The sequence below is a fragment of the Notolepis coatsorum genome (genome assembly GCF_963971535.1).
Source record: "Notolepis coatsorum genome assembly, chromosome: 17".
Classification (NCBI taxonomy): Eukaryota; Metazoa; Chordata; class Actinopteri; order Aulopiformes; family Paralepididae; genus Notolepis; species Notolepis coatsorum.
In genome coordinates this window covers 31,856,956-31,878,472 of record NC_140181.1, presented here as the reverse complement: position 1 = coordinate 31,878,472, position 21,517 = coordinate 31,856,956, and the positions used below count along the sequence as shown (strand labels likewise).

General features: G+C 46.0%; 1 protein-coding gene across 1 annotated transcript in view; it reads right to left on the bottom strand.

Moving 5' to 3' along the window:
- usp11 (ubiquitin specific peptidase 11) overlaps positions 1–8,913 on the bottom strand; it is a 94,900-nt gene extending 85,987 nt beyond the window's left edge. Inside the window, exon 1 of the mRNA XM_084332582.1 lies at positions 8,748–8,913. Within this exon, the coding sequence (XP_084188708.1) occupies positions 8,748–8,857 (110 nt within the window). The 5' untranslated portion in view covers positions 8,858–8,913. The remainder of the gene's footprint in view (positions 1–8,747) is intronic.
- Positions 8,914–21,517: the final 12,604 nt, after the last annotated feature.

Sequence of the window (21,517 nt, the reverse complement as noted above, 5' to 3'; positions counted from 1 at the left end):
GTCGAGGTACTTCCCAAAGGTCAATGAATACCACGACCACAACACCAGAGGGATTCGGCTCAAACAAGGGACTAAACACATTTCGCAATTATGCCACATCAATGTGGAACGCCCTACCCACAGCCGTAAAAAATTTGAATCCCTACCCACCTTCAAAACCGCTCTCAAAGAGCACCTATACGGGAGGCTGCTATTTGAAACTGGCCCCCGTAAATGTCCGAACCCCACTCCAACCCACCCCCTCCTAATGTACAGTTCCCTCCCCCTCGTATGTATATATTTTCTGTTAGGATCTCTGTTTAAATCTCTGTCATAAATGTCATGATTAGATTAGTATGTTGTGTATGTCATAAATGTCATAAATGTCATTATGAATTGAAAATGAGGGACCCTGATGTAAACAAGACGAAAGTATTTGTCTGGTCTGCATCCCCTTAACAATTGTGTGTGGGCGGTCAGGTGGCGTAGCGGAGATTGTGCTCGTCACCAATGCAAGAGGCTGCGGTCTCGACTCCCGGAGAGTCAGCATTGCCTTGGCTCGGGCTGATCGCTATACTAACTCGTTTGGCTGAGTTAGGGGGAGGGGAGCCATGGGTGGGTCCTGGGCGTTGTGGACAGCGACCCCTACAGTTCGGTCGGGCGCCTGCTCAGCAAGGGTAGGATCTGGAGAGAGGTAGTGCGACCTTCCACACGTTACACTCTCCCGGTGAGAATCTGCGCGGCCAGGCTGGCTGCCGGCTGGCTGCACATGCGTCGGAGGAAAACATGCGACAGTCTCCGGCCTCTCGGACCAACAGTAGGGGAAAGTGCGCAACAACCAGGAAGGGGGTTGGGAATTGGCATAACGACTAACAGTGGGATGGGAGAAAAAATCGGAAAAAGGAGGGGGGAAAAAGATAATAATAATAAAATTAAAAATAAACTTGTGTATTGAGCTGTACTGTACCCATTCTGCAATCTGTTAATAAAGTTTTCAATCAATCAATCCGTGCGGTCTACAAAAGGGCCCAACAGAGACGCTAAGGAGTTTTAATGTTGGAAATGAGACGTTCTCAGCATCAAGAGCGTACTTTTTTTTTTTTTTATATCTTTTCCCCCCTCCTTTTTCCTCCAATTTTCTCCCATCCCAATGTTAGTCGTTATGCCAATTCCTAATCCCGTTCCTGGTCGCTGCGCACTTACCCCCCACAGTCGGTCTGGGAGAGTGGAGGCTATCACGTGCTTCCACCGACACACGTCTAGCCAATCAACCGCTTCTTTTCACCTGGCAGCGCGGACTCTCACTGAGAGGGTGTAACGTGTGGAAGGATCACACTACCCCCCTTAGATCCTATCCGCGCTGAGGAGGCGCCCCGACCGAACTGTAGGAGTCGCTGTTTACAACGACCCGGACACACCCCGCCAGCTTTCCCACCCTCTAATACAGCCAATTGTATTAGTGTGTCTTGTGGTTACATTTATTAACAGTATTTATACTTTTTTAAATAAAATAAAATAGTAGCCTAATAGTTAACACTTTGAGTGCCACGCCGTGTTTTCCTTTTTACCCCCTTGAATGCCACGGTCCACTCCCAATGTTAACGTTAATATCGCCTAATCTATGTTTTAAATTATGGCTATGTGTCTAATCTGCCCGTCGCTTATCAAAGAATGATTTTCCAGTCAGTGTTGTCAAGGCAGATTGGTTTTTTATCGCTTCATTTCCGTTTGAGAGCATTTTGAAAAGCACCCGTTTTCAGGTGAAAAACAGCCCATTCTGTGATAATCGCCTTTTACTGGAATATTCCAGAACGTTGATATTTGTCAGCCTATTTATGAATCGTTTTCAAATAAACGCTAGATGATCAATAGTATACGTGCATGCATGCACGTTCGAGCCGCGCGCTGATAATAGCTGCTTTCATTTCCTCATGGATTTTACAGTGAAACAGATAAGAGCACATATCACAAAAAAGCTTATTATGTCCTCGAAAACGAGTCTGATTATCCTAACACTGATAACATAGATTCCTTACCCGACATCAGATGGTATCCAAATGGTATATTCCAATTCCTGATCACCATTCGAAAAAATCGATAAGTATATTATTGATCCAACGTGTGTACAGTATAACCGATGCTTGCCGCGGCTCAGAGGATCCAGAATGAACTCTGGTAACTCCGGCTGCATCAGTGGACTGGAAAATGTGGACTGGAATATTTTTTTTCCCCCATCCATTTTCATTGAGTCCATTCCAACCATCTGGGAGACGATAGGGGGCGCTTTTTTCACATCTGATCGCCGGCGGCCCCTGGGTAGGCTAGGGTAGGCTCGCGTGATGCAATATGATTTCAGATCGCTAAAAAAAATTAAATAAAAAAATCAGAGAAAAGCCGTGACGTGGCTTTCAACGTAACTATCGTAAACCCGAGAAAAGCTGTGACATGGCGCTCAAAGTGTTAATCAGGCAAGCACATTCGCTAGGACCACACAGATGCAGGAGGTCTTATACCTCCAAGCAGTGAGACGCAACAAACACAAATTAATCGATGACCTGAACACTTTGAGTGCCACGGACGAGATATCTCTGTATTTCAATCCAACCGTTGAGTGCCAGGAACGAGATATGCCGTTTTTTTTTAATCGTTATTTCTTTTATTAGCGATTTCCATTCATATTTCATCAATCTAGCCTCACTTTAACACTGCAAACTCTCTGAGCTTCATTGGGAAAATAAATACCGCCACCTATCATCTCCCGGATGGTACTGCACCCCTTTGGAATGGATTGAATGAACCGCATGGGACAAAAATAGTCCAGAATCCACATTTTACTTCTCAGGCAAGTAACCGGAGCCGATTGCAGTCTTTGTGGTCCCGCAGAACAGCGTGGAATAATGTGTTCGAGCACCCAGCGTTGGATCAATAAACACGATCGATATTTGGAATGGCGATCAGGAATTGGAATAATCCTTTTGGAGAACATCTGATCTGAGGTAAGGAATCTATTTGACCAGTATTGGGATAATCAGAGTTATTTTCACCTATATATCAGCGTGTGCCATATGTGTGTATGTGTGTGTGTGTGTGCGCTGATCAGGAAATAAGATAATCGTTTTTTCAGCCCGCTTCTATAGCGTGCATAAGTACACATATACTATCAATAATCTAGAGTTTATTTGAAAACAATTCATAAATAGGCAGAAAAATGACAACGTGTTTTGTGTATTACAGTAAAGGGCGTTTATCACAGAATCTTCTGGAAGTTTCAAGAAACTAGCGTTTTTCAAAATGGTATAAAACGGAAATTAACTGACAATCCGTTTTGACAATGTTGACTGCAAACAAGTCATTGATAAGCGACGGCCACATTAGACACATAGCCATAATTTAAGATGTAGTTTATGCGTTAGCAAATATGAGAGCTCTATCATTGAAGTGGGTGGCGGCATTCAAGGGGGTAAATAGGAAAATACGGCCGGCACGGAAAGTGTTAACCACCACCCACTGCACAACTCTCTCGTTTCGCAATTATGCCACATCAATGTGGAACGCCCTACCCAAAGCTGTAAAGGAATGTGAATCACTACCCACTTTCAAAACCACTCTCAAAGAACACCTACGGGAGACTGCAATTCGAAACGGGCCCCTGTAAATGTCCCAACCCAACACCCTCCAATGTACAGTAAATGACGAAGTATGGTTGTCAATATTCCAATGTACAGTTTTGCTTGTACAGTGTCGCCCCCCACCCCACCCAACCATCTCCAATGTACAGTCCCCCCCACCCACCCAACCCCACCCAACCTCCTCCAATGTACAGTTTCTACCTCAAATGTATATACTGTCTTTTCTGGACTCTTTTTGTATCACAAACAGTACTGTATTTGCAAATCTGGTATGTCATAAATGTATAGATGTAGCAGTACTGTCTATCTGTATGTCGTGTATGTCATATGTTATGATGAATTGAAAATGGGGGACCCTGATGTAAACAAGACGAAAGTCTTTCTCTGGTCTGCATCCCCTTAACAATTGTATGTATTGAGCTGTACTGTACCCATTCTGCAATCTGTTAATAAAGTTATCAATCAATCAATCCATACCGCACTCTTTTATCCATACCGCAGTCTCAGTTAAACAGGAAGCACTAAAGTGTGGACTGACATATTTTGATAGTATAATGTAATGTATCTTTTGGTGACTTAATGTTGTAATGACTTTCTATGTTATTTATTGTGATTCCTGTTTTCTGTAAACAAGCCACTTGGACTTTAACACTTTCAGAGCCCAAGCTTAATCTTGATTTACCGCTTGAATGCCCACCATCCACTTCAATGTTAGCGTTAATAACACCTAATCTATGTTTTAAATTATGGCTATGTGTCTAATCTGCCCGGCGCTTATCAATGACTTGTTTTCCAGTCAACATTGTCGAAGCGGATTGTTTTTTTATCGGTTCATTTTCGTTTTATAGCATTTTGAAAAGCCCTCGTTTTCAAGGAAAATATAAATATTCCATGATAATCGCCCTTTACTGGAATATTCTAGAATACATGTCATTTTTCGGCCTATTTATGAATCGTTTTCAAATAAACGCTAGATTATCGATAGTATATGTGTACGTAGGGCTGGGCGATATGACGATATTATATAAATATCGGGTACAGTTCATTAACAATACACTTTTTCAACGTATCGTGGATATCGTGATGTTTTGCCCAATAGGATTGTGTCGCGTCAATCTGGTCCACACGTTACTCGTTCATATCTCAGCCTGTGTTGAGATATGCCCATTCCGCGGTCTGTTAATAAAGTTTTCAATCAGACAGATGTATGGAAAGGCTTTTATTATAACATTCGTTGAGGTAAAATCATTATGGCTCATTTAGTCATCCTGTGGTGCACTGGTCTCCTACTAGTCGGTTGCGGGGAGCTAATGTAAGTAGCTTTGTTGATGTCAGCACACCGGACATTCAGGAAGTCAAAAACTAATGGCGCTTGCCGATTGGTGCTAAGAACAGCAGGGCGGGTGCAAGCGGTGTGACGTAATTGGCAGACTCGACTGTCAATCAAAATTATTCTGTTTTCCGTCAGAATGAATGAATGAAAACTTTATTAACATATTGCAGAATGGGTACAATACAGTACAGGAGGATGAAGACCAGAAAAATACTTTCGGCTTTTTTACATAAGGGTCCTCCATTTTCAATTCATCAAAACATTTAGAGACATACAAATATACAGTAGTTTCATAAAAATGCTAAAATGCTATTGATTGATTGATTGATTGATTGATTGATTGATTGATTTAAAACTTTATTAACATATTGCAGAATGGGTACAGTACAGCTCAATACATACAATTGTTAAGGGGATGCAGACCAGAGAAAGACTTTTGTCTTGTTTACATCAGGGTCCCCCATTTTCAATTCATCATATTTCATATCTAAATCATATAATATCTCATTGCTAAATATATGCAATATATTATAATCTAATAATCCAATAATCTAAATCTAATATATAATATAAAAATGCTAAATGCATGGGTATTTTATTTTGTCTTTAATGTTAGCTTGCAAACTCAAATACTGTCTTGGTAAGCCTCATAATGAATCGTTTGGGGTAAAAAAGAAAAACATTGTGATGTGTATCGTGTATCGCCGAAAGGTCAGAAAATATCGTGATATCATATTTAGGCCATATCGCCCAGCCCTATGTGTACGTAACTATGCACGCTATATAGGCGATCTGAAAAATCGATTCTCTGATTTCCTCAAAGCGATCGCCCACACACACACACACACACAGGGCGAACGCTGAGATCTCAGCGAATACAACTCTGATTATCCCAAGACTTGTAAAATAGATTCCTTACCTCAGATCAGATGTTCTCCAAAAAGATCATTGCAATTCCTGATCGCCATTCCAAAAATCGATCGCTTTTATTGATCGAACGCTACATACTGTATTATGTATTCCACGCTGTTCTGAGGCTCCACAATGAAACCGATCGGCTCGGGTTACATGCCTGAGAAGTAAAATGTGGATTCCGGATTTTTCTTTTCTCATCCATTTACATTGAGTCCATTCCAAAAGGGTGCATTACCATCTGGGAGACGATAGGGGGCGGTTTTTTCACATCTGAGCTCCTACAGGGGCTGCATACCAACGGGAGACTCGGTTGATGAAATATGAATTCAGATCGCTAATAAAAAAATAAAATGCTAATTGTCGTCGTGGGCATTCAGGCATTGGGCTGATAAAACGTCTTATCACGTTTTGGGCATTGAAAGTGTTAACACTTTGAGTGCCACGGACGCGTTGTCGTTAGTTCATGCCACCAGTTGAATGCCAGCAACGCTATATAGCGTTTGTTTGTCGTATTTTTTTTTATTAGCGATTTGAATTCATATTTCATCAATCGAGCCTCACGCTAGTGTTGCAGACTCTCTCTAGGCTCTATTGGGAAAATACCCCCCCCCACTATCGTCTCTCCCTGTGTAAATGCACCCCATTAGATTAGACTGATGAAGGGGGGGGGGGGGGGGGGGGGGGGGGGGCAGTTTCCTCATTTTACTTTTCCGTCAAGCCAACTGCTGAGGATCCAAGTGATCACCGAGCCACAAAACAACGTGGAATACATATTTACAGTACCCAACGCTGAATCAATAAACGTGATCGATATTTGGAATGGCGATCAGGAATTGGAATAATCTTTTTGGAGAACATCTGATCTGAGGTAAGCAATTTATTTTACCAGTCTTGGGGTAATCGGATCTGTTTTGACCTATATATCAGCGTGTGCCCTATGTGTGTGTGTGTGTTGATCAGGAAATGAGAATATATTTTTCAGATCACTTCTATAGCGTGCATAAGTACACATACTATCGATAATCTAGCGTATTTGAAAACGATTCTTAAATAGGCCGAAAAATTACAAAATGTTTTGTGTATGCCAGAATATTCCAGTAAATGCAGTTTATCACGGAATCTATATATTCCTGAAAAAACGAGGGCTTTTCAAAATGCTATCAAACGGAAATTAACCGATTAAAAAAAAAATCCGTTTGACAATGTTGACTGCAAACAAGTCATTGATAAACGATGGGCAGATTAGGACACATAGCCATAATTTAAGACAGATTATGCGTTTAGAGCGCTATCATTGAAGTGGGTGGCGGCATTCAACCACGTTTTACCATGTTAACAAGTGGCAAGACGACAGAGTACAGCAACTTGCAATGGGCCTGGTCTACAATATACACTATACGACTAAGGTACCCATGTACATGTCAAAATACTTCCCAAAGGTCAGTGAATACCACAACCACTACACCAGAGGAAGCTCAACAAATCATGTTAACCCAGATTCAGCTCAAACAAGGGACTAAACACGTTTTGCAATTATACCACATCAATGTGGAACGCCATACCCAAAGCTGTAAAGGAATGTGAATCCCTACCCACATTCAAAACCGCTCTTAAAGAGCACCTACGGGAGGCTGCAATTCGAAACTGGCCACCGTAAATGCCCAAACCCCCCACCACCACCTCCTAATAGACAGTCTCCTCCCCACCGCATGTATATATTCCCTCCCCGCAGTATGTATATTTCTCTCCCACCCACCCACCCCCTCCAAATGTACAGTCTCCAGCCCACCATATGTATATTTCTCTCCCACCCACCCAGCCCCTCCTAATGTACAGTCCCCTCCCCATCATATGTATATACTCTGTCAGGATCTAGGGGTAACAGTACTGTATATTTGAATACCGTTTATGTCACAAATGTATCAGTACTAAATACCTATATGTCCCTATGCCATAAATGTCATGTATGTTGTGTATGTCATAAATGTCTATATGAATTGAAAATGGGGGACCCTGATGTAAACAAGACAAACGTCTTTCTCAGGTCTGCATCCCCTTAACAATTGTGTGTATTGAGCCGTACTGTATTGTACCCATTCTGCAATCTGTTAAATAAAGTTCTCATTCATTCATTCATTCATTCATTCAACCAAAGTGTTAATCACCCAAACCATGGAGTGTTCCAACTGATGCGGTCTGGAAAGCGCTACCTGCACATCACACAACATGGAACCATAAACAAAATGTCAATTTTAAACCTAAATGGACAACGCTTCTTTGAATTTGAATATTTGTATGTTCCCAAACGTATCTCAAAGTTAACCCATACTTGGTTGGGATAACACCTATTTCCCCCCCAATATGAACTCGCATGGAAATACACCCAGTGTCAAACCGAATGTAAACAAACGGACTGCTTGCTTTCCACCACGACCTCTGTGCAAACAGCTATTGGTGGTAGGCATCACATCAACACAGTGACCAGATGTCGTTACTGACGTTTTTTCAATTCGACTTTAATTTTAACATTTTCAAGGAACCCCATTTTTATAGCTGGGGAACCCAACCCGAGGGTCCCCGATTCCAAGGCTGGGGGAAAGCCCCGAGCTAACGTCACTAGCACTCCCTGCTAGCTAGTTGGGCTAACGTCAGTGGCACATCCTGCTAGCTAGGTGAGCTAACGTTAGCATTATGTCGCCGTGGGGCAGCTGCTAAAACAACCAGGGCAATAACAAACTTACCGCCCAGTTAGCTGTACACACTGACAACACCCTACAGTGAGGTGACAGGTAGTTAATTCACGTTAGCTAGACAACCATAAACCATATAGCCGACGCTGGCTAGCAATGCTAACTGTGCCTGCTGCTAACCGAGGGCGGCGAGACTCTCACCAACTGTCCCCGGCTCGGAGTTCACATTCCCGGAGCAAAGCCTCGACCTCTCGCCGCTGGGTCTCCAGCCCGGGAGGCTCGGTGACAGCAGAGGGGTTGGTGGCGGTCATGCTGCTAACTCATAAATGTCACAATATAAGAGCAGAAAGACGGCGATCTCCACCGCCGCATAGATAATAACAGCGATAGAGAAACTGGAACCGACGAGAGCTGTGTTTGCGGAAGTAGGAAGTCCTTTGGTTGATGACAACATCCTCACTGATTCAACGAGAACGGCGTCTACTAGGTGGCGCGCTTGAGTTATTTCACATTTTTAGACTTTTTTAGAATGCCTATTTTTATTTGTTTACCTCCACAACGGTTGCCATGTGTTGATAATGTGAGAAATATCAACACAAATATATATAATTGTGTGTCTTATTACTGGATCTTTTCACAAGGGACTAAACACGTTTCGCAATTATGCCACATGATTGATTGATTGATTGAAAAGTTTATTAACAGATTGCAGAATGGGTACAGTACAGTACAGCTCAGTACATACAATTGTTAAGGGGATGCAGACCAGAGAAAGACTTTCGTCTTGTTTACATCAGGGTCCCCCATTTTCAATTCATCATAACATATATGACATACATGACATACAGATAGACAGTACTGCTACATCTATACATTTATGACATATCAGATTTGCAAATACAGTACTGTTTGTGATACAAAAGTGTCCAGAAAAAGAGTGTATATACATTTGGCATAGAAACTGTACATTGGAGGAGGTTGGGTGGGTGGGGTGGGGTTGGGTGGGTGGGTGAGGGCTGTACATTGGAGGTGGGGGGGGGGGGGGGGGGGGGGTTGGGTAGGGGACACACACACATTTTACACTGTACATTGGAATACTGACAAAGCCTTACTTGGTCATTTACTGTACAACTAGTTTAGGACATTTGTAGGGGCCAGTTTCGAATTGCAGTCTCACGTAGGTGTTTTTTGAGAGTGTTTTTGAAAGTGGGTAGTGATTCACATTCCTTTACAGCTTTAGGTAGGGCGTTCCACATTGATGTGGCATAATTGCGAAACGTGTTTAGTCCCTTGTTTGAGCCGAATCTGGGTTTTACATGATTTGTGGAGCTCCCTCTGGTGTTGTGATCGTGGTATTCACTGACCTTTGGGAAGTATTTTGACATGTACATGGGTACCTTGGTCGCGTAGTGTATCTTGTAGACCAGGCCCATTGCAAGTTGCTGTACTCTGTCGTCTACTCTAAGCCATATCCTAGGTTGTCAAAGTGGGCAGGGGTGAGGTGGGTTCTAGGAGTCAGGTCAAGCAGTAGTCTGACTAGCTTGTTTTGAGATGTTTGTAATTTGTTTTTTAGTGCCTTTGAGGTGCTTTGGTACCATGAGGTGCAAGCATAGTCGTAGTACCCTTGAATGAGTGCTCCTGCTAGAGTCTTCAGGGTATTCTTGTTTACCAGAGAAGAGATCCGGTACAAGAATCGCGTTCGTTGGTTGACTTTTTTTATTACATTGGATGCCATTTTGTCACAGGAAAGATTAGCCTCTAGGATGGAACCCAGGTAGGTAATTTCATCTTTCCTTGTGATAATATTGTCACCCACTGTAACCGAGAAGCCGTCGGTCTTGCTGAGTTTGTTATTTGAACCGAAGAGAATGGACTCTGTTTTGCCCATGTGTAATGATAGTTTGTTGTCGGCGAGCCATATACAGATTTTGCCTAGTTCCGAGCTGAGGGCTTTTTCAACCTGTAACTTGTTCTTGTCAGAGACCAGCAGGGCTGAGTCGTCCGCAAACAGGAACAAGTTGCAGTCACAAGCTGACGACATGTCATTTGCATAAATTAGGAATAGTAGCGGTCCTAGTATGCTTCCTTGTGGAACACCACAGCTCACTGTGAGGGGGGGGGGATAGGGTACCGTTTACCTCCACCATCTGTTCCCTCCCCTCCAGGTAGGATTGTATCCAGCTCACTGATAAACTATCAAAACCAATTGCTTTTAGCTTGTCAATCAGAATGGTGTGATTGACAGTGTCGAAGGCCTTTTGTAGGTCCAGCATGACCATGCCGCAGTATTTGCCCGCGTCCACCTCTTGTTTGATGTGGTCGTTCAAGTAGAGAAGGCATGTGTCAGTGGAGTGGGATGTTCTGAAGCCAGATTGGAATTCGTATATTAGGTTTTTTTCCGCGAGGTACTTTTCGATCTGTTCGTATACTATTTTTTCCATGACTTTTGAGATGGATGTAAGGATAGAAACAGGGCGGTAGTTGCCCGGGTCTAATTTGCTGCCCTTTTTGTGCAGGGGTGTTACTCTCGCAATTTTGAAGTCCTTGGGGACGTGTCCCTGTTTTATGGAGAGGTTTATTATGTGTGTGATGACTGGGGTGATGGCTGCTGCTGAGTCTCTGAGGAATTTGGAGGGGATGTTGTCATGGCCAGTGGCCTTGTTTGGTTGGAGGGCGCTCAGCTTTTTGAGTACCTCATCTGTAGTTACTGTACCATTTCCAGTTTGAAGTCGTCTTTGTGGACGCCTAGGTTCTTGTAGTATGCTACTATGTGTTCTACCCCATACTGCCCTGAGTGGGAGGGTAGTTTGTTTACCAGTGTTGTGGCTATGTTTGTGAAGAAAGTGTTTAAGTAATTGGCTACATCCAGCTTGTCTGTGATGAGCGTGTTGTCCGTTTTTATGTTTATGTTTGAGAACCTGGTTTTAAGCTTTTTACTGCAGCCTAGTTGATTGTTGAGTAATTTCCAAAGTTCACGTGGTTTATTTTTGTTTTCCTCGGTTTTGTCATTGATGAAATTTTTTTTAGCAGTTTTGATCATGGAGTTTACGTCATTTCTTAGTCTGTTTCTTTCTAGTTTGAGTTCAGTCACGTGGTCTTGGAGTTCACTGCTCGTGCTTTTGGTAAGCTTTGACTGGCTTTTACGAAACTCAGAGCATTTTTTGTCTCTGGCTTTCATAGCGGTCAGTATTTCAGTGTGCATCCATGGCTCAGCGCGATTTTTTACTCTGGTGGTTCTTAGGGGGGCCATGTTGTTTAGTATTGATGAAAATTTGGTTTTGAAGCCAAGCCAAGTTTCTTCAACCAGTGTACCATTGAGTTCATCTGACCAGTCCAGACTCTCCAGTTCAAGGTTAAAGGCCTCGCTAGAGTAGGTTTTGAGGTCTCTAGATGTGACTGTTTTGTGACAGCCAGCCTTTAGTTTTAGCTTTTTGCGGGTACAGAATATCATATAATGATCACTTAACCCACATGCTATAACCCCTTTATTGGAGATCTTGGAGTTGTCAGAGGTCAGTATGAGGTCAATGGTAGTCTGAGTTGATTCACATATCCTTGTGGGTTGGGTGATTAGTTGGCTGAGGCCGTGCAGATCACAAAACCTATTGAAGGATTTGAAGACGGGTGCATCTTTTTGTTGCATATCCGTGTTCCAATCCCCAATAAGAATTTTTTCCGCATCCTCAGCTCCAGCTAAGCACACATCCAGAGTATCATAAAAGCCAGTTTGATCTGGCGGTCTGTATATTGTGCCGACTAGAACAGATTTTGCCCTTTCAAATAAAATTTCCACCCATACGGTTTCAATTGTCTCATGATGAAGGTCAGTACGGGTAATGAATTTGGTGTCCTTATGCATGTACATACAAACACCACCTCCATACTGGTTTCTGTCATTACGGACTATAGTATAGTTCTTTAACTCTATTTCAGGGTCTGTTACAGATTGGTCAAGTTTAGTTTCAGTGTGGAACGCCCTACCCAAAGCTGTAAAGGAATGTGAATCACTACCCACTTTAAAAAACACTCTCAAAGGACACCTACGGGTGACTGCTATTCGAAACTGGCCCCTGTAAATGTCCTAACCCAACCCCCTCCAATGTACAGTAAATTACCAAGTATGGTTTTGTCAATATTCCAATGTACAGTTTTGCTTGTACAGTTGTACAGTGTCCCCCACCCTCCTACCCACCCACCCAACCACCTCCAATGTACAGACTCCCCCCAACCCCACCCAACCTCCTCCAATGTACAGTTTCTACGTCAAATGTATATACTCTCTTTTCTGGACTATTTTTGTATCACAAACAGTACTGTATTTGCAAATCTGGTATGTCATAAATGTATTCTCGAAGTCAACTTCCTGTCTGTTATTGCTACGCAACTGCAGCGTGGGGGGAAACTGCCCTGCCTGGTACATTGTGTACACTATTTAGTGGAGAAACGGATAGTTAAAGCGGCAAATTAAAGACAATCAAGCAGACTTTTCTTCAGTCCTTCACAATGCCAAAGAGCTGCTGTGTTACGCGTTATACTAATGACAAAAACAGAAATCCAAATCGGAAGTTTTATACCATCACAGAGGAAAAAGTGGCTGGTGGCTAACGTTCGGCTAACTCACTCTGATGTTGTGGTCGTGGTAATCAGGGGGAGTTTCTTTGACTCATATCTCGCCTTAGAATCACCAGAAAGGCTTTCGAAATAGTGAAATGCCATGTTGGCCTCAATATTTTCAAAACAAATCGTATGAAAATGTTATGAAATGAACAAGAATGTGATAAAACATGTAATAAAAACGGAGCTCAATGCATGGATTTGATGGTAGAAATCCGTATGGTCCCCCTATACCAAGATGGCGGCGGTCTCGTGACATCAGAGTGTCTTCGAGAATAGATGTAGCAGTACTGTCTATCTGTATGTCATGTATGTCATATATGTTATGATGAATTGAAAATGGGGGACCCTGATGTAAACAAGACGAAAGTCTTTCTCTGGTCTGCATCCCCTTAACAATTGTATTGAGCTGTACTGTACTGTACCCATTCTGCAATCTGTTAATAAACTTTTCAATCAATCAATCAATCAATCACAGTGGAACAGTAAACAGTAAATATGTCACAGTAGAACAGTAAAACCATGCATTTCCAATGTGTTACCAATACCTACTCTGCCACTGCACAGAACTGGGAATTTCCTTTTCAAAAGTGTTGTCACAATAATAGCCTGAAAGATGGGACTATACTGTTGGTAGCCATGTTGGAAGAAAGAAACCTACAGAAACATTCTGTGCAAGGCCATTCTGTGCAGAGACACAGGTTCAATTCCTGGCAGCGTCAGCTGTCTCTACAAAGACAATTGACAGTGTTCACAGGTGGGATGCCGTGGGCTATGAGTCCTGGTCGTTACAACAGCAATTCCTATTGGCCTACTGGCCTGTTCAGCAGGGAGGGGGTCTGGGGGAGATGGCGTGAATCTCTGCACGTGTCTCCCAGTGAAACTCCTAGCTGTCAGGTGAAAAGAAGTGGCTGGCGACTCCACATGTATCGGAGGAGGCAACTTTAGAGAAGTCTACACCCTCCCCAGATCAACAGAGGAGACATGTGGTAGTCTACACCCTCCCCAGACCGACAGAGGAGACATGTGGTAGTCTACACCCTCCCCAGACCGACAGAGGAGACCTGTGGTAGTCTACACCCTCCCCAGACCGACAGAGGAGACCTGTGGTAGTCTACACCCTCCCCAGACCAACAGAGGAGACATGTCTACACCCTCCCCAGACCGACAGAGGAGACCTGTGGTAGTCTACACCCTCCCCAGACCGACAGAGGAGACCTGTGGTAGTCTACACCCTCCCCAGACCGACAGAGGAGACATAATGGTTGTCTACACCCTCCCCAGACCGACAGAGGAGACATAATGGTAGTCTACAAAATAAAACAAATAAGTAAAATTAACAGAAGAACATTGTGAGGATAGGGGTTTTTGCGGATCCCAATAGCAACAACAGGAGGAGAGAGAATGGAGCGGTTTAGGGTTCTTTAATTGTTCTTCCCCAAACAGGCAGAGTTATAACAGGAATGTGCGATAGACAGGGGTTATAATGTTCTTGGGGGGGAATGAGAACAGGTGCACTTCCAATGCAGCTGTAGGCAGGGGACACAGGTCTTGTGTCGCTGAGAGAGAGCAGGGGTACTCCTTGTTAGGCACGAGACGTCCAGGCAGGAAGGGCGCTGGAGCGGGGGTCCTAGGTAGGCAGTTTAACACTGCGATGCCGGATGACAGGATCTGCCAGGTGATATAGCGACCGCCTGATGAGGGAATCCCTTGCAGCCGCGCTGATTGTTCCTCATCTGGCAGCGCGGGAACGCTCCAGCAGGAAGCCCATGTATGGGCGTGTCAGGCTGACGGCAGAGGAAGGCTCGAGCCCCGATCGTGACAGGACCCCCCCCCCTCGACTGGCGCCTCCTGGCGGCCCTCCAGGCTTGTCTGGGTTACGCTGGTGGAAGTCCCGGATGAGGTCGGGGTCCAGGATCATCCCGCGGGAGACCCAGCTGCGCTCCTCCGGGCCGTAGCCCTCCCAGTCCACGAGGTACTGATGCCCATGGCCGCGAGGACGCACGTCCAGCAGCTGCCGGACGATGTAGGCCGGGTGGTCGTCGATGACCAGCGGAGGGGGAGGCTCCGGAGCTGGAGGAGACAGGGGACTGGAGACCACCGGCTTCAGCTGTGAGACATGGAAGGAGGGGTGAATGCGCACAATGGAGGGGAGCTGAGAGGACGAGAGCCAAACCATCTGACCTGGTTGGTAGTCGGGAGCCGAGGTCCGGTGGCGGTCGGCGAAGCGACGGTTCTGCTCAGCGGAGCGGAGCAGCACGGCCCTCATGTCCTCCCATATCCTCCTGCAGCGGCAAAGGTGGTCCTGCACCGACGGAACGGCGATCTCCTCCTTCTGTGCAGGGAACAGCGGGGGTTGGTAGCCCAGAGAGGACTCGAAGGGAGACTGACCTGTGGCCGTGGAGGACAGTGAGTTGTGGGCGTACTCAATCCACGGCAGAAACGTACTCCAGCCGGAGGGGTCCCGGGTCGTCACGCAGCGGAGGGCGGACCCCAGGTCCTGGTTGGTCTGCGGGTGGTACCCGGAGGAGAGACTGACCGTGGCCCCCAGGGCCCGACAGAAGGCCTTCCAGACTTGGGCGATGAATTGCGGTCCCCTGTGGGAGACGATGTCCACCGGGATCCCGTGGAGGCGGAAGACGTGGAGCACCATCAGGTCCACGTTTCTGAAGCAGAGGGGAGTTTGGGGAGAGCAACAAAGTGCACGGCCTTTGAGAAACGGTCCACGATAGTGAGAATGACTGTGTTACCGTGTGAGGGAGGCAGACCGGTGACGAAGTCCAGGGCGACGTGCGACCAGGGCCGACCGGGAACAGGGAGCGGATGGAGGAGCCCGGCAGGTGGTTGGTGGGAAGCCTTCCCACAAGCACAGATGGTGCATGCCAGGACGAAGTCACGGGTGTCTTCCCTCATGGAGACCCACCAGAAGTGCCGCTTCAGCAGGGACAGGGTACGGTTGATCCCAGGATGACAGGCGAACCGGGAGGCATGGACCCACTGGAGCACCTGGGAGCGGACAAGGTCGGGGACAAAAAGCCGGTTAGGTGGGCCGCTACCTGGATCAGGCTGGACGCGCTGGGCCTCCCGGACGACGGACTGGATCTTCCAGGTGGCGGCGGCCACCAGGCAGGAGGAGGGGAGTGTAGGAAAGCCGTGTTAATAAGACTACTTTGTTCTGTAATAGCCCTTTAATATGTTGTTGTTGACAGGAAAGGGTAATTGATTTATGCCAGTGTAATCGTTCAGCGTGATGTGCTCCAACTAGTGTCGCACTCTAGTCTTCTGATAAGGTTACTGGCCCTTTAAGAGTTTCTCCTTCTAACGTGGGCAAGTTGGTCTCCGTGTTGCTGCCTGATGGTGCGGCTGTAGAAACATCTGTCCCTTTGAGGAACGTGTGCGTAAATGTCACGTGAGTACAGTACTTATGTTTAGTTCCTGTCTATTCATTCACTCAGCTTACTCTACACTTAGTGTGTCCACATTGATCCATCTCTGTTCTCGAGATACTGCGCCGTTAGCTTAGCCGCATGTTAGCCAGCCTAGGCTGCCCCTGCTAGTGATATGCTGCTGTGCTACGTGGTTAGCTTAGCCGCACGTTAGCTAGCCTAGGCTATATAACTATAACTCACTCATTACCTCTAGTGAATTGAATGTATCTTTACACCTGGTTTACAGTCCGCCTACCTATATTGTTTACATGCATTGCATGAGTAATTCCCTGCATAGGCTATGTAGGTTATATATAATAACTCTGGTTACGCGAATGTCTTAATTACTAGTTGCCCTATATTACTAATGAATATTATTGTAGCTATAGACCACATGTTTATGACATTATGTTTATGTACGTCACTACTGTGTTTACTAATGTATACTGTATTGTATTCCTTTGTAGACAACCACACACATGCAAATTCCCAAATACAACCACATTAACTGCAGCACGCCTCTGTGTGATTCTTTAATCGGAGTCACAACTCCATAGTGTCCAACAGCTCTATCAAACGCACCCTGTGGAGGCCCTAGCCCTCCGTTTCATGGTCCTTCGAGCCGGATAGAGCTCCTTCAAGATGCTATGGCAGACCAGGACACCACAGAGACCACCGCTCACCCGCAGAGAGAGCGCCACCTACCAAGCCACCTACGTGACTTCGAAGTGGGATATGAACCTCAACTCAGTACTCAGATCAGTCAGTACTCGGATCAGTCAGTACTCGGATCAGTCAGTACTTGGATCAGTCAGTACTCGGATCAGTCAGTACTCGGATCAGTCAGTACTCGGATCAGTCAGTACTCAGATCAGTCAATTCCTAGACCCACCATAAGGTCAGGTGTCGGCTCCCATCGTTCATACCCGGCGAGTGAGGCAAGGGACCCGTCTGAAGGTAGTAGGTTCTCACATCTGTCACTTCCTAGACCCACCATAAGGTCAGGTGTTGGCTCCCATCGTTCATCTGGGAGTGTACACCGACCACATGCTCTCTTACCAGTCCAGGAAGCTATCCTTCAGAAGCACATCCGCCACCTGGAGCTTGAGGAGCTACAGTGCCAGGTACAAGAAGACTGCAACGCCGACCTGGAGCGTCAACGCTTACAACGCCTACAGCAGGAAGCACAAGATGTACGGGAAGCTATCGCTACACGCCTTGACAGGCAGAGGCGGCTTGAGGAGCTACAGCGCCAGGTACAAGAAGACCGCAACGCCGACCTGGAGTGCCAACGCTTACAACGCCTACAGCAGGAAGCACAAGGTGCACGGAAAGCTATTGCTAAACGCCTGGACAGGCAGAGGCGGCTTAAGAAGAAGGAGAAGGAACTTCAAGTAGCCAAACTGGTCACCTCACTTCTTCAAGAGTCAGAGATGAGGGCTCTTGTGCGTGCAGCAGCATCTGAGCCGACCTATCCACCACCCGGACAACAGCACCACGTAGTGGCACCTGTGCCTCTAGCCCTTCCTACCGTACCACAGAACGTGCATCCCCCGCCGGCTAATCCAGCCGCCATCACTCCAGTGATACACCATCCAGCACAGGCGACGCCTCGCTCTGCTGCTCCCCCTGTGTCATGGTACCCAGCTCCCAACATGCCTGGTTCAATTGAGCAACCTACAATCTCACACGAAGCTTTTGTAGCTACACACAGTACCCAGAGTCCTACCTATGGTGCGACCATCCCTAGTACTCAACCCAGTACTCAACCCAGTACTCAACTCAGTACCCAACCTAGTACTCAACCCAGTACTCAACTCAGTACTCAACCCAGTACTCAACTCAGTACTCAACCCAGTACTCAACCCAGTACTCAACTCAGTACCAAACCCAGTACTCAACCTAGTACTCAACCCAGTACTCAACTCAGTACTCAACCCAGTACTCAACCCAGTACTCAACTCAGTACTCAACCCAGTACTCAACCCAGTACTCAACTCAGTACCCAACCTAGTACTCAACTCAGTACCCAACCTAGTACTCAACTCAGTACCCAACCTAGTACTCAACCTAGTACTCAGCCTAGTACTCAACCTAGTACTCAACCTAGTTCTCAACCTAGTACTCAGCCTAGTACCCAACCTAGCACCCAGCCTAGTACTCAACCTAGTACTCAGCCTAGTACTCAACCTAGTACTCAACCTAGTACTCAGCCTAGTACTCAACCTAGTACTCAACCTAGTTCTCAACCTAGTACTCAGCCTAGTACCCAACCTAGCACCCAGCCTAGTACTCAACCTAGTACTCAGCCTAGTACTCAACCTAGTACTCAACCTAGTACTCAGCCTAGTACTCAACCTAGTACTCAACCTAGTACTCAACCTAGTACCCAACCTAGTACCCAACCTAGTACTCAACCTAGTACTCAACCTAGTACTCAGCCTAGTACCCAACCTAGCACCCAGCCTAGTACTCAACCTAGTACTCAGCCTAGTACTCAACCTAGTACTCAGCCTAGTACTCAACCTAGTACTCAACCTAGTACTCAACCTAGTACCCAACCTAGTACCCAACTTAGTACTCAACCTAGTACTCAACCTAATACTCAGCCTAGTACCCAACCTAGCACCCAGCCTAGTACTCAACCTAGTACTCAGCCTAGTACTCAACCTAGTACTCAGCCTAGTACTCAACCTAGTACTCAACCTAGTACTCAACCTAGTACCCAACCTAGTACTCAACCTAGTACTCAGCCTAGTACTCAACCTAGTACTCAACCTAGTACTCAACCTAGTACTCAGCCTAGTACTCAACCTAGCACCCAACCTAGTACTCAACCTAGTACTCAACCTAGTACCCAACCTAGTACTCAACCTAGTACTCAGCCTAGTACTCAACCTAGTACTCAACCTAGTACTCAACCTAGTACTCAACCTAGCACCCAGCCTAGTACTCAACCTAGTACTCAGCCTAGTACTCAACCTAGTACTCAACCTAGTACTCAGCCTAGTACTCAACCTAGTACTCAACCTACTTGAACCTAGTACTCAACCTAGTACCCAACCTAGTACTCAACCTAGTACTCAGCCTATTACTCAACCTAGCTCTCAACCCAGTACTCGACTAACTCAACCTAGGACCTCTCCCAGTCCTCCGCTCCCTGCCGTTGAAGACCTCTCTTCATGGAAAGATCTCGTCCAAGCAACAGTCAGGTTCCTTCACGGTGCGGCTGATGCCCAGACCACTGATCAGCCTTATGAAGCAGCCGACTTCCTCAACGCTGAGAAGGTCCTCCTTAAACGAGCCCAGCTGGACTCATTCCCAGAGGAGATCAAGGCCCTCAAGTCTGACCGACCTCTTCCCCCAGACAGTCGTTTGGGCTCTCTATCTCCGGAGTATGACAAGGCTACATGTCTCCTCAGAGTAGGCGGTAGGCTGCACAGGGCCGAGAACTTGGAGATGGATGACATTCACCCAATCGTCTTGGATCCACATCACCCCCTGACAAAGCTGATCATCCAAGATTATGATCAAACTCTTCTCCACCCCGGGCCTGAGAGGGTATTCGCTGATCTTCAATCCCGATTCTGGGTTCTACGTGGAAGAGAAGCAATCCGCAAGCATCAGCACACCTGCCGAGAACGTCATCTGCGGCGAGCAAAGCCCGACATGCCTAAAATGGCCGCCCTTCCGCCCTGTCGCCTGCGTCTCTACAAGCCCCCATTCTATTCCACCAGAGTAGACTGTTTTGGGCCATTTCACACCAAGATAGGGCGCCGGAGAGGCAGAAGTGGAGGAAGGACGGCAAGAAACTGTCACTCGGCCAGGTGGCCCTCATCGTTGACCCACAGCTTCCTCGGGCACTCTGGCCTGTTGGGAAGGTCACTCAGACGTACCCTGGAACTGATGGGCGCATCCGCACCGCAGCTGTCCAGGTGAAGGACAGAACATACCTGCGCCCTGTGTCCCGGTCAGTGCAGCTCCCGAGTCTCCCGGATACAGAGGACCCCTGAGACATTCCTGTTTAGTTCAAAAGGTCTAAGTAGACTTTTGGGTGCGGCTGTGTAGGAAAGCCCTGTTAATAAGACTACTTTGTTCTGTAATAGCCCTTTAATATGTTGTTGTTGACAGGAAAGGGTAATTGATTTATGCCAGTGTAATCGTTCAGCGTGATGTGCTCCAACTAGTGTCGCACTCTAGTCTTCTGATAAGGTTACTGGTCCTTTAAGAGTTTCTCCTTCTAACGTGGGCAAGTTGGTCTCCGTGTTGCTGCCTGATGGTGCGGCTGTAGAAACATCTGTCCCTTTGAGGAACGTGTGCGTAAATGACACGTGAGTACAGTACTTATGTTTAGTTCCTGTCTATTCATTCACTCAGCTTACTCTACACTTACAGTGTGTCCACATTGATCCATTCCTGTTGACGTTGTTTCTCTCTGTTCTCGAGATGCTGCGCCGTTAGCTTAGCCGCATGTTAGCCAGCCTAGGCTGCCCCTGCTAGTGATATGCTGCTGTGCTACGTGGTTAGCTTAGCCGCACGTTAGCTAGCCTAGGCTATATAACTATAACTCACTCATTACCTCTAGTGAATTGAATGTATCTTTACACCTGGTTTACAGTCCGCCTACCTATATTGTTTACATGCATTGCATGAGTAATTCCCTGCATAGGCTATGTAGGTTATATATAATAACTCTGGTTAAGCGAATGTCTTAATTACTAGTTGCCCTATATTACTAATGAATATTATCGTAGCTATAGACCACATGTTTATGACATTATGTTTATGTACGTCACTACTGTGTTTACTAATGTATACTGTATTGTATTCCTTTGTAGACAACCACACACATGCAAATTCCCAAATACAACCACATTAACTGCAGCACGCCTCTGTGTGATTCTTTAATCGGAGTCACAACTCCATAGT